The sequence below is a fragment of the Salvelinus fontinalis genome, chromosome 25 (genome assembly GCF_029448725.1).
Source record: "Salvelinus fontinalis isolate EN_2023a chromosome 25, ASM2944872v1, whole genome shotgun sequence".
NCBI classification, from domain to species: Eukaryota; Metazoa; Chordata; class Actinopteri; order Salmoniformes; family Salmonidae; genus Salvelinus; species Salvelinus fontinalis.
The window spans coordinates 36,115,193-36,128,923 of record NC_074689.1 but is presented as its reverse complement, the minus strand read 5'-3'; the positions used below and the strand labels follow the sequence as shown (position 1 = coordinate 36,128,923).

The following is a 13,731-nucleotide window of genomic DNA, read 5'->3' as shown; positions in this document are numbered from 1 at the left end:
CATCCCAGAAAAGTTCCATACACACAAAAATATGTCTCTGAAATGTTGTGCACAAATTTGTTTACTTCCCTGTTAGTGAGCATTTTATAATTTGTCAAGATAATCCATCCACTTGACAGGTGTGGCATATCAAGAAAGTAATTAAACAGCATGCATGTGCACCTTGTGCTGGGGACATTAAAGGGGGGGGAGTATTTCTGTCTGTAATAAAGCCCTTCTGTGGGGAAAAACTCATTCTGATTGGCTCCCCAGTGGGTTTGCCTAGCTCCCAAGTGGGTGGGTCTATGCCCTCCCAGGCCCACCCATGGCTGCAACCCCACCCAGTCCTGTGAAATCCATAGATTAGGGCCTAATATTTTTTTTTTTCAATTGATCGATTTCCTTAAATGAACTGTAACTCAGCAAAAAAAAAAAAAATGGTGTTTATATTTTAGGCTCCCGTGTGGCACAGTGGTCTAAGGCACTGCATCTCAGTGCTAGAGGCGTCACTACAGACCCTGGATCGATCCCAGGCTGTATCACAGTGGTCTAAGGCACTGCATCTCAGTGCTAGAGGCGTCACTACAGACCCTGTTTCTATCCAGGGCTCTAAAATACCGTTGCCAACTGACAAAACCCAACATGACAACATTGCCCAAAAAATAATTGCCATTTCATGTTCTACTATTTTAATTTTAATAATGTGCCAAATTAAAATTAATACAGTTTTAAACACTTACATACACATGTTTAATAAACCAGACAGACTAGTGTGTGTAATGAAATTCATTTTAATAATCCACTGGTCACAACAGTTCAAATCTAAAGTTCAAAGCCACCAACCCTGTGCTGACCGAGGGGCCAGTTGACCAACATACAGTACAGTGCTAGCCAACAGACAGTGTCTACGGACCTCCTGGAAGTGCTTCATTCAAGTCTCCTTGGTTTTATTCATCACAAAAACAAAATGGTGTCCATCCGAAACATTTTCTGTTACGCATTTTACTAAGTGCTCTTTGTTTGTGACATTTTCTTTGATTTCATCAATGATGTGATATTAAAACCTTGTGTCTCTTCTCTTGGTGGACCCTGGAGAAGAAAAAAATAAATAGAAGTAGATTCATAGACCAACATCTCGAAATTACACATAAGTCCCCACCAAATGGCACCCTATTCTCCTTTTATAGTGCACTTTTGACAAAATTAGTGCACTATAAAGGGAATAGGGTCCCATTTGGGAAATAACCTAATATAGTGAAACAAGAGCAGATGAAGAAAACCTTTCTCTGAAATCGTTGTGGCTCCTCGTCATCATCATCGTCATTATTTTCCTCATCTCTGACTCTCTGGTATACCAGCGGCTTAGACAGAGCTTTCCTCGGTGCTAGTCTCTCTGAGAACAAAATCGGGCCAGAACCATCAGACACTCACTCATAGAAAACACATTTGATCCATGCGACAGGGTTGGTATTCATACTGCGTCTCATATTACGAGTCCCGGGAGTCCATTCATTAGGATCTATAAAAGCTAAACTAAACCTACATTAGCATTCCTACTTTTGTACGCTTTATAAATACGACCACGGATATTTAGGACGACCGAAGGATAAAATCAATTAAATATATTGACGAGGGTTGGGTTATGTTACCTTGTCGTGGCAGTGAGCTGTGTGGTTTCTGTCTAGGCTTGGCACCTCCACTCTCCCATGTGCCCGGATCTGAAGTGTTAACACTGTCTCGGCACAGTCCATCTACAGCAGAGATAAGATAGAGCAAATGTATGGTTAAGTGCATCGGTAAGGGAATAGGGCGCCATTTTGGAAGGAAAGCAATGAAAATTTCCTTTACATGTCCTGTGTTGCTTATCCCCAGTTCCGTGTCCACTCTTCCCCTCCACCACATGGCCTTCATAATACTCCAGCTCTGATCCAACCAGCACTGTCTCTGGTTCCTGCTCCTCGGGCCCTATAGCCCCCCTCCACTGGCCTCTCTTACAGCTGTGCTTGGGAGCATGTCGGATGTGTAGAGGGAGAGGCTGGTGTTTGTGGACAGGGTGCTTCTTCACGACCACCCTACTGGGGTGTGTTCTCTCACACGTCCTTACAGATCCACGTTGTTCCTGCTCGACCACCTCGTCAGAGTCCCCGGCGGCGTACACCCTGGGGCTGTGATCAACTTTAACCCTGTTGCTCACCCCTCCTCCTTTCAACAGGCTCGATCCACAGCAGACGCACATGAGCTTCTTGGACTGGGGACAGACTTCCTTGACCTCTGCCTCGCCGAGGTCTGCAGAGAACCTCCCCCCTGCGTAGACTGAACATCCTGGAAACACATCCACGTCCTCCAGATCGGTGGAGAACATCTCGTCCCGGGAAGAGAGCTCGTCCAGGGACGAACACAGGACACTGAGCCTCTCGTGAGCCGTCTGTGGGTGGCAGTAGTAGTGGTGACGGACTGGGGTGGTGGAGGAAGTAGCGAGAGACTGGCCAGAAGACAGCGAGGCCTGGAGGTCTTCACACAGCAGAGCAGCGCTGGAGCTAGCAGAGGCGTCCTTCTGCAGAGCGCTTGCTGTAAACACCTTGTCAATTTAAATCAAATTAAAAGTTTATTTGACAATACAAATACATAATGAAATGCTTAACTTACAAGCTCTCCTCTCAAACAATGCAGCTATAAAAACCTATTTCATAGAAAGTATAGTAAAAAAGTGACCTTGTCAAAGGGCAGATAGAGGATCTGGTAGGACGGGTCAACATCCAGTTCACACAGACTCCCATCTGGAACAGCAAACGTTTCTTCTCCATGTTTAATGTTCTCTAAGGCTTGCCAGTCAGAGGCTAAGGGTGATGGTAGTGACTGGGGGGAGAGCAGGTTGGAGCAGTGACTCTGAGGCCTCAGAAGTCCCTCAGTGGAACTAGTACCATCTGGATTGGCGCTCCCCTCCTCTGCCTGGTTGTCTGGGTCTTCGGGTCTGGGGCTGTCATCTGACTGTGAGACGGCAGACAGGAGGCAAAGATTCTCAGAAGAACAGCTATGAAGAGACTCATCCTCATCATGATGCCGCGTGTCCTGGTTATCCTCCTCGTGAACAGATGAGCTGTCCAATGGGGGCTCCTCGTCAGAGTCTACAGCCCAGCCCTCCTGAAGCCCCAGGTCTCCAAGGCTCCGACTCGACTCGCCGTCGTAGACCGCTGCTGTGGAGTCACTGACGCTGAACAACCTGGCCAGTGGAGACGACGATTGCAAATGGCTGCTTTCCAACTTACCATACGAGGCTCCATGACTACTGTGTATGTCTCCCCCCACCTCACGTTTCCCTTCCTTATTATCTGACGAGAAGATTCCAGAAGCTTGGGAAACAACTCCGGAATCAAGCTCTTTCTCAGAGCCCTGCTTCTCGTTGGTCTGGAGTTTGTTCAGAGCATCACTGGACTGGGTCTGAGCCTCCGAGCAGGCCACCTCACTCTGGGCCTGAGCCTGGTGATGGTGAATGAACTAATTAAATAATGAATTCATTAATAATCTAATGAATTGAATATATAACATTTAAAAATACATAAGTTGTCTTATACATCTGAGCACAATAATTACATACACTGTCGTGTTGTTGCTGCTGCTGGTGGTGGAACATGGGGTCATACACCGGAGGTGGGTAGAAACGAGCTGGGTCGTACATGCATCTGTAATCAACTGGATGCATGTGTGGAACAATGTATTGACCAGGATACTGCATGTACGGGTATGGGGACATGTATGAACTAGGACGTCCAAAGGGATAACTTCCTGTAGAGAACATATGGTTTTATCAAGACAATATGACCATGCAGTAACACACTATATATACAAAAAGTATTTAAAACACCCCTTCAAGTGGATTTGGCTATTTCAGCCACACCCATTGCTGACAGATGTATAAAATTGAGCAGACAGCCATGCAATCTCCATAGACAAACATTGGCAGTAGAATGGCCCGGACTGAAGAGATCAGTGACTTTCAACGCGGCACGGTCATAGGATGTCACCTTTCCAACAAGTCAGTTCTTCAAATTTCTACCCTGCTAGAGCTGCCCCCGGTCAACCGTAAGTGCTGTTATTGTGAAGTGAAAACGTCTAGGAGCAACAACGGCTCAGCCGCGACGTGGTAAGCCACACAAGCTCACAGAACGGGACCGCCGAGTGCTGAAGCAACACTCACTACGGAGTTCCAAACTGTCTCTGGAAGCAACGTCACCACAAGAACTGTTCATCTGGAGCTTCGTGAAATTGGTTTCCATGGCCGAGTAATCGCACACAAGCCCATTCGCTACCCGTCAGCTGGAGTGGTATAAAGCTCACCGCCATTGAACTCTGGAGCAGTGGAAACGTGTTCTTTGGAGTGATGAATCACGCTTACATTCTGGCAGTCCCACGGACTGATCTGGGTTTGATGGATGCCAGGAGACTGTAAAGTTGGTGGAAGAGGAATACTGGTCTGAGGCTGGTTTTCAGGGTTCGGGCTAGGCCACCTAGTTTAAGTGAAGGGAAATCTTAACGCTATAGCATACAATGACATTTTAGACGATTCTGTGCCTCCAACTTTGTGGCAACAGTTTGGGGAAGTCACTTTCCTGTTTCAGCATGATGAGGTGCTGAAAAAAAGCGAGGTCCATACAGAAGTGGAATTGTCGAGATCGGTGTGGAAGACCTTGACTGGCCTGCACAGAGCCCTGACCTCAACCCCATCAAACACCTTTGGGATGAATTGGAACGCCGACTGCAAGCCAGGCCTAATCGCCCAACCTCACTAATGCGGAAGCAAATCCCCGCAGAAATGTTCCAACATCTAGTGGAAAGCCTTCCCAGAAGAGTAGAGGCTGTTATAGCAGCAATGTTCCAACATCTAGTGGAAAGCCTTCCCAGAAGAGTGGAGGCTGTTATAGCAGCAATGTTCCAACATCTAGTGGAAAGCCTTCCCAGAAGAGTAGAGGCTGTTATAGCAGCAATGTTCCAACATCTAGTGGAAAGCCTTCCCAGAAGAGTGGAGGCTGTTATAGCAGCAATGTTCCAACATCTAGTGGAAAGCCTTCCCAGAAGAGTGGAGGCTGTTATAGCAGCAATGTTCCAACATCTAGTGGAAAGCCTTCCCAGAAGAGTGGAGGCTGTTATAGCAGCAATGTTCCAACATCTAGTGGAAAGCCTTCCCAGAAGAGTGGAGGCTGTTATAGCAGCAATGTTCCAACATCTAGTGGAAAGCCTTCCCAGAAGAGTGGAGGCTGTTATAGCAGCAAAGGGGAGGACCAACTCCTTATTAATGCCCATGTATTTGGAATGAGATGTTCGACGAGCAGACCATACTTTTGGTCATGTCGTGTATTTGTGGCAATGAAAATCATCCACTGTAAACTAATACTCCATAATTCTGGTTTGAGAAATAAAAGTGTACGTCTCAAATGGCACCCTATTCCCTATTATAGTGAACTATGTGGCCCATAGGGCCCTGGTCTAAAGTAGTGCACTATATAGGGAATACGGTGCTATTTGGGACACAGACATAAAAACATGAAAGGTAGGCCTACCTGAACCAGGTAAGGCGTAGTGGTTATATGGGTTGTTGTGGTTATATGGGATGTTCATATTATGCCACTGATTTTGATACATGTTGTAGTAAGGTTGAGAAGCCGGCTGAACATAGAAGAAGGGCCTTGGGTGGTTGACCTGCCGCTGGTTGTGTTGATCGCTCTCCATCGACTGTGGGTGTTCGCTTCCTTCTATAAAAAAAAAATTTTTTTTTTTAGATTAAAAATCTCTTTCACAAGAGAGCCCTGTATACATTACAATAAAAACAGAATAACAAAACATACACGTGTATAAAACAATATAATTCAGCACACAATAAGAAAACAAACATATTTAATAAAAGCAATCACATTCAACTACCATTATGAATAATCAGTGTGAAAAAAAAGGACCAGGCTACAGATCTGGGACCAGGCTACAGATCTGGGACCAGGCTACAGATCTGGGACCAGGCTACAGGAGGAGGCTACAGATCTGGGACCAGGCTACAGGAGGAGGCTACAGATCTGGGACCAGGCTACAGATCTGGGACCAGGCTACAGATCTGGGACCAGGCTACAGATCTGGGACCAGGCTACAGGAGGAGGCTACAGATCTGGGACCAGGCTACAGGAGGAGGCTACAGATCTGGGACCAGGCTACAGGAGGAGGCTACAGATCTGGGACCACGCTACAGGAGGAGGCTACAGATCTGGGACCACGCTACAGGAGGAGGCTACAGATCTGGGACCACGCTACAGGAGGAGGCTACAGATCTGGGACCAGGCTACAGGAAGAAGCAACAGATCTGGGACCAGGCTACAGGAGGAGGCTACAGATCTGGGACCAGGCTACAGGAGGAAGCTACAGATCTGGGACCAGGCTACAGGAGGAAGCTACAGATCTGGGACCAGGCTACAGGAGGAAGCAACAGATCTGGGACCAGGCTACAGGAAGAAGCAACAGATCTGGGACCAGGCTACAGGAGGAAGCAACAGATCTGGGACCAGGCTACAGGTGGAGGCAACAGATCTGGGACCAGGCTACAGGAGGAGGCAACAGATCTGGGACCAGGCTACAGGAGGAGGCAACAGATCTGGGACCAGGCTGTTTTGGAAACATATGCTGATATGCCCCTTATCTGTCAGTTAGAAATGTTTCAAATAAGGGACAGTTCCACATTTACTGGAGCGGTTCAAAAAAGGGGAGGGTTGTCTAACTTTTTTTTATTTATTTTTGCTTTGGGGATAGTTGTGTTTTTTTGGCACAGGAGAGGGTAGTGCATTTATCCCCCCCGGTTTACATTTGGTCTTTTGCATGTTTTACTATGTCATTTCTTCCATCCAAGCCATATTTACTCATCTGCTTGCCTCCGCCTCCCCCATATTTGGTACTTCCCTTATGGATGACGCTTTTTTACGCTAACTTTTACTATAAACCACTGGTCAATATAGTCTACTAGTCTGTCTATCCTGCCCGCTATCCACCATTCAAAGTGACAATATAGTCTACTTGTCTGTCTATCCACCATTCATAGTGACAATAGTGCTAGGTGGATAGTTTGTCCAGATCTGCAACAGGCTAACTAGCAATCATACCAAACATAAACACATTCAATGCTGCATCAATGTTCAATATGAATAGCTGATGGGGAGTGGAGAGGCGGATCGTTATGCATTAAAGAACAGTGAAGACATGAGACACCAGACTCAAATCTCCCTTATTGATCTTGTTTAGGAACAACACAATTATCCTCCCTAGACTATCATATAACACCACAATACAATAAATAAATGCATTACTGTTTTCAAGTGAGTACAAAATTCTACTTCAGGCTGCAGTGAAGACATCCAATCCAAGCCACTGTTTCCTTATGCACCAAGAACCTAACGCTTCAATATAGCCTAAATATTTATCATTTAACTTTCAAAATGTATTACCTTTTGTGTGGCATAAACACAACCAGTCACAATGTTTTAACCTGATTAGGCTACTTCTAAAGTCTCCTGTAGACTTGCACACGTTTGTCCCAAAATAGAATTGCAGCATCCTCAAAATGGCTAACTGCCGCGCCGACACTCTAACCGCGAGGCCACCTGCCGCGCCGACACTCTAACCGCGAGGCCACCTGCCGCGCCGACACTCTAACCGCGAGGCCACCTGCCGCGCCGACACTCTAACCGCGAGGCCACCTGCCGCGCCGACACTCTAACCGCGAGGCCACCTGCCGCGCCGACACTCTAACCGCGAGGCCACCTGCCGCGCCGACACTCTAACCGCGAGGCCACCTGCCGCGCCGACACTCTAACCGCGAGGCCACCTGCCGCGCCGACACTCTAACCGCGAGGCCACCTGCCGCGCCGACACTCTAACCGCGAGGCCACCTGCCGCGCCGACACTCTAACCGCGAGGCCACCTGCCGCGCCGACACTCTAACCGCGAGGCCACCTGCCGCGCCGACACTCTAACCGCGAGGCCACCTGCCGCGCCGACACTCTAACCGCGAGGCCACCTGCCGCGCCGACACTCTAACCGCGAGGCCACCTGCCGCGCCGACACTCTAACCGCGAGGCCACCTGCCGCGCCGACACTCTAACCGCGAGGCCACCTGCCGCGCCGACACTCTAACCGCGAGGCCACCTGCCGCGCCGACACTCTAACCGCGAGGCCACCTGCCGCGCCGACACTCTAACCGCGAGGCCACCTGCCGCGCCGACACTCTAACCGCGAGGCCACCTGCCGCGCCGACACTCTAACCGCGAGGCCACCTGCCGCGCCGACACTCTAACCGCGAGGCCACCTGCCGCGCCGACACTCTAACCGCGAGGCCACCTGCCGCGCCGACACTAACCGCGAGGCCACCTGCCGCGCCGACACTCTAACCGCGAGGCCACCTGCCGCGCCGACACTCTAACCGCGAGGCCACCTGCCGCGCCGACACTCTAACCGCGAGGCCACCTGCCGCGCCGACACTCTAACCGCGAGGCCACCTGCCGCGCCGACACTCTAACCGCGAGGCCACCTGCCGCGCCGACACTCTAACCGCGAGGCCACCTGCCGCGCCGACACTCTAACCGCGAGGCCACCTGCCGCGCCGACACTCTAACCGCGAGGCCACCTGCCGCGCCGACACTCTAACCGCGAGGCCACCTGCCGCGCCGACACTCTAACCGCGAGGCCACCTGCCGCGCCGACACTCTAACCGCGAGGCCACCTGCCGCGCCGACACTCTAACCGCGAGGCCACCTGCCGCGCCGACACTCTAACCGCGAGGCCACCTGCCGCGCCGACACTCTAACCGCGAGGCCACCTGCCGCGCCGACACTCTAACCGCGAGGCCACCTGCCGCGCCGACACTCTAACCGCGAGGCCACCTGCCGCGCCGACACTCTAACCGCGAGGCCACCTGCCGCGCCGACACTCTAACCGCGAGGCCACCTGCCGCGCCGACACTCTAACCGCGAGGCCACCTGCCGCGCCGACACTCTAACCGCGAGGCCACCTGCCGCGCCGACACTCTAACCGCGAGGCCACCTGCCGCGCCGACACTCTAACCGCGAGGCCACCTGCCGCGCCGACACTCTAACCGCGAGGCCACCTGCCGCGCCGACACTCTAACCGCGAGGCCACCTGCCGCGCCGACACTCTAACCGCGAGGCCACCTGCCGCGCCGACACTCTAACCGCGAGGCCACCTGCCGCGCCGACACTCTAACCGCGAGGCCACCTGCCGCGCCGACACTCTAACCGCGAGGCCACCTGCCGCGCCGACACTCTAACCGCGAGGCCACCTGCCGCGCCGACACTCTAACCGCGAGGCCACCTGCCGCGCCGACACTCTAACCGCGAGGCCACCTGCCGCGCCGACACTCTAACCGCGAGGCCACCTGCCGCGCCGACACTCTAACCGCGAGGCCACCTGCCGCGCCGACACTCTAACCGCGAGGCCACCTGCCGCGCCGACACTCTAACCGCGAGGCCACCTGCCGCGCCGACACTCTAACCGCGAGGCCACCTGCCGCGCCGACACTCTAACCGCGAGGCCACCTGCCGCGCCGACACTCTAACCGCGAGGCCACCTGCCGCGCCGACACTCTAACCGCGAGGCCACCTGCCGCGCCGACACTCTAACCGCGAGGCCACCTGCCGCGCCGACACTCTAACCGCGAGGCCACCTGCCGCGCCGACACTCTAACCGCGAGGCCACCTGCCGCGCCGACACTCTAACCGCGAGGCCACCTGCCGCGCCGACACTCTAACCGCGAGGCCACCTGCCGCGCCGACACTCTAACCGCGAGGCCACCTGCCGCGCCGACACTCTAACCGCGAGGCCACCTGCCGCGCCGACACTCTAACCGCGAGGCCACCTGCCGCGCCGACACTCTAACCACTAGGCCACCTGCCTCCCCGACACTCTAACCACTAGGCCACCTGCCTCCCCTACACTCTAACCACTAGGCTACCTGCCACCCCTACACTCTAACCACTAGGCTACCTGCCACCTCTACACTCTAACCACTAGGCTACCTGCCACCTCTACACTCTAACCACTAGGCTACCTGCCACCTCTACACTCTAACCACTAGGCTACCTGCCACCTCTACACTCTTACCACTAGGCTACCTGCCACCTCTACACTCTAACCACTAGGCTACCTGCCACCTCTACACTCTAACCACTAGGCTACCTGCCGCCTCTACACTAACCACTAGACTACCTGCCGCCTCTACACTCTAACCACTAGGCTACCTACCGCCTCTACACTCTAACCACTAGGCTACCTGCCGCCTCTACACTAACCACTAGACTACCTGCCACCTCTACACTCTAACCACTAGGCTACCTGCCACCTCTACACTCTAACCACTAGGCTACCTGCCACTCCCAAACATCTGAAACCAGGGTACTGAAGTACTATTTGAAAAGGTCCAGTCACACAAAGGTCCGGATGGATATTATGATTTATTGGTGTAGTAACAAACCAGCTCACAACCCATGTGACCCCAAACTGTTCACACCCCTGTTGTTGGCTGAGACCCAGAGACTAATAATTCCTGTTAAAGATAAAGAGTCAATCTGGTAAGAACACATTTTAATATACCGGCGCAGTTGAGTGGCACAAACAACCAAAGCAACTTAAAGCCATATCAACCATAACAACTTTCAAACATTTAACTGACAAATAAATAAATAAATATCCAAACTGTGCCGCAGCCATTTGATGAATGGAAAGACAAATCTGTTACAAAACAACAAAAAGTGTAATGACATTCAGAGAATGCCAAGCCTTCCACACTGGGTAGGGAGGAATGCCAAGCCTTCCACACTGGGTAGGGAGGAATGCCAAGCCTTCCACACTGGGTAGGGAGGAATGCCAAACCTTCCACACTGGGTAGGGAGGAATGCCAAACCTTCCACACTGGGTAGGGAGGAATGCCAAGCCTTCCACACTGGGTAGGGAGGAATGCCAAGCCTTCCACACTGGGTAGGGAGGAATGCCAAGCCTTCCACACTGGGTAGGGAGGAATGCCAAGCCTTCCATACTGGGTAGGGAGGAATGCCAAGCCTTCCATACTGGGTAGGGAGGAATGCCAAGCCTTCCATACTGGGTAGGGAGGAATGCCAAGCCTTCCATACTGGGTAGGGAGGAATGCCAAGCCTTCCATACTGGGTAGGGAGGAATGCCAAGCCTTCCATACTGGGTAGGGAGGAATGCCAAGCCAAGCCTTCCATACTGGGTAGGGAGGAATGCCAAGCCAAGCCTTCCATACTGGGTAGGGAGGAATGCCAAGCCAAGCCTTCCATACTGGGTAGGGAGGAATGCCAAGCCAAGCCTTCCATACTGGGTAGGGAGGAATGCCAAGCCAAGCCTTCCATACTGGGTAGGGAGGAATGCCAAGCCAAGCCTTCCATACTGGGTAGGGAGGAATGCCAAGCCAAGACTTCCATACTGGGTAGGGAGGAATGCCAAGCCAAGCCTTCCATACTGGGTAGGGAGGAATGCAAAGTCAAGCCTTCCATACTGGGTAGGGAGGAATGCCAAGCCAAGCCTTCCATACTGGGTAGGGAGGAATGCCAAGCCAAACCTTCCATACTGAGTAGGGAGGGATGTATTTTCTGTTTGTCTAAAATTGACATAGTCAATTTGTGGTGTTGAAGATATTGAAGTGCCCGAAGTTGGTATGCTTTGTTTATTGGTTGTGTGGTGCATTGGCACAGAAACATTTGTGGAAATTTGATTGCATACATTTTATACAATTCCAAATATAGCATGAAAATGTAAAAACACTGATTTATGTTATGCTTACACAAAAGGTGTTTGTCGCACCCAAGATAACTAATTAGCACAGGTGGCCGCCTATGTCTGCTGTAAATAGGCGCTGTAACATGAAGCTATGCCCATGTAGGAACTCATCATAACACCACTTAAACCCGTTTTTATTTAACAGGATAAATTACTTTGTTGTGATTCGTGTTCCCACATGGGCATAACTTCGTGTTACATCTAATATTTACATTAGTTTGGCATTTTATTGTAAGATACAAACCTTTCAGTAGCCGTCACGGGGGGAAAAATCATAACGACAGTAGGGGCTTTTAACAGCATTCCTCCGGCCAGAAGTAGCCGATTGTGCTGATCTAGCGACCAGGCACGATCTCGGCTTGATGTGCATTCCCGGTAAAACACTCGTACTCCCAGTGGACGGGACAGTTAGCATCACATCCATTCAGCTGCAAAGGAATCATTTATATCCTTAACTAGGTTTAATGGCAAAATGGCGTTAATGGAAAATGTGCTTACTTTCTTTATGAAACAATTTCACACCATTTTAGTATTTTCGGACAACTTTGTGGAAAACAGCTTCCTCAAAGAAAGTACGCATGTTTCCCTTACTTCTCGCCATTAAAGCTTGAGGAAAATGATGCCTTTGCAGCCCGAATGGAGGATGGTTTACGTACGAGCCAGTCCGCAGCACAGGGGACGTGTAGTCCTATTACCAGGAATGCACATAATGCCTAGACTATTGTGCAGATCTAGAGCCCAAGCACTATGCTAGAAGAAAATCACTATTAACAATGGGCGCTAAAAAGGTAACTACCGTCTATAAATGGGTTACAGTGAGACTTAAACATTTAAACTTTCAGAACATTTGACAGTTAAATAGACTGGGCCAGGGGAAATGTGATTAGTTGGCCTACCGTCCATTTTCTGACGTATCCAATGATTATCAAAATGAGAGCGCTGAAAATTAGATTAGGACTATTTTACAACGACACCGTGTTAAATTGGAAAAACTTTTCTGCTGTCAATCAAACGAGGTTCCTACTGAGCAATTTTTCTTGGCAGACTTGGTTGTTTTAATCTTTCAAAACTATGCTAAATAAAACAACGCACCCCCCTTCAATAGTTTGAACTACGGATAACGCCCTCACTGTTCAATCATTTTTTAGAGATTACACCTGCGTTTATCATCCGTTTCTTATTTTTGGGGAATTTTTATGGCGGCAACCAACTTTAAGGTGCATTACCGCCACCAACTGGACTGGAGTGTGGACCAGAGAAGGGGGAGATTCGAGGTTTAAATCCTACCCAATATCCTCGTCTCCCTAAGGAAACGAAAATACATAATTAAATACTACATCCCCTGAAGATTTCCCCAGCAGTTCACTTAAAATTGGATCTTCAACCCCATTACTCCTCAAATCTAATAGCAATCGCTCCCTTTCCCTCACATATTTATGGAACTAAAATAATATGTGTTCCACTGTCTCCGTCTCCTCCTGACAATGATTCACCAGGGAACTGTGTTACTCTTTCTGCCCCCTGAACCCATAGGAATCACCTGCCTTGCTCTTTCTGCCTCCTGTACCCATAGGAATCACCTGCCTTGCTCTTTCTGCCTCCTGTACCCATAGGAATCACCTGGCTTGCTCTTTCTGCCCCCTGAACCCATAGGAATCACCTGGCTTGCTCTTTCTGCCTCCTGTACCCATAGGAATCACCTGCCTTGCTCTTTCTGACCCATGTACCCATAGGAATCACCGGCCTTGAGGCTCCTACTATTTCTGTTCTTACTCCATCATTCACTGTTTCTATATCTGAATTGAGATCAACCTGAGACAGCTCCAGTTCCCACAACTCCTGAAACTGACCCCACTCCGCTTTCCCAAATATCCATCTCCTCAATCCATTGCCTACTAAATCTTCCACCATCTT

At 50.4% G+C, this 13,731-nt stretch overlaps 1 protein-coding gene across 3 annotated transcripts; it reads right to left on the bottom strand.

Annotated features, from left to right (window-relative positions):
* Positions 1–754: 754 nt before the first annotated feature.
* LOC129823242 (bucky ball-like) lies at positions 755–13,025 on the bottom strand. Of its 3 annotated transcripts, none has more exons than XM_055882134.1 (9): positions 12,714–13,025; positions 5,535–5,726; positions 3,575–3,762; positions 3,246–3,456; positions 2,692–3,173; positions 1,828–2,557; positions 1,629–1,730; positions 1,260–1,372; positions 755–1,068 (listed from the first exon to the last, which is right to left on the bottom strand). In XM_055882134.1, the coding sequence occupies exons 1-9, from the start codon at positions 12,718–12,720 to the stop codon at positions 985–987; spliced, it is 2,109 nt and encodes a 702-aa protein (XP_055738109.1). In that variant the 5' UTR covers positions 12,721–13,025; the 3' UTR covers positions 755–984. The 3 variants fall into 3 exon arrangements, with proteins under 3 accessions (XP_055738109.1, XP_055738110.1, XP_055738108.1); XM_055882135.1 differs by having other exon boundaries at positions 2,692–3,170; XM_055882133.1 differs by having other exon boundaries at positions 2,692–3,456.
* Positions 13,026–13,731: the final 706 nt, after the last annotated feature.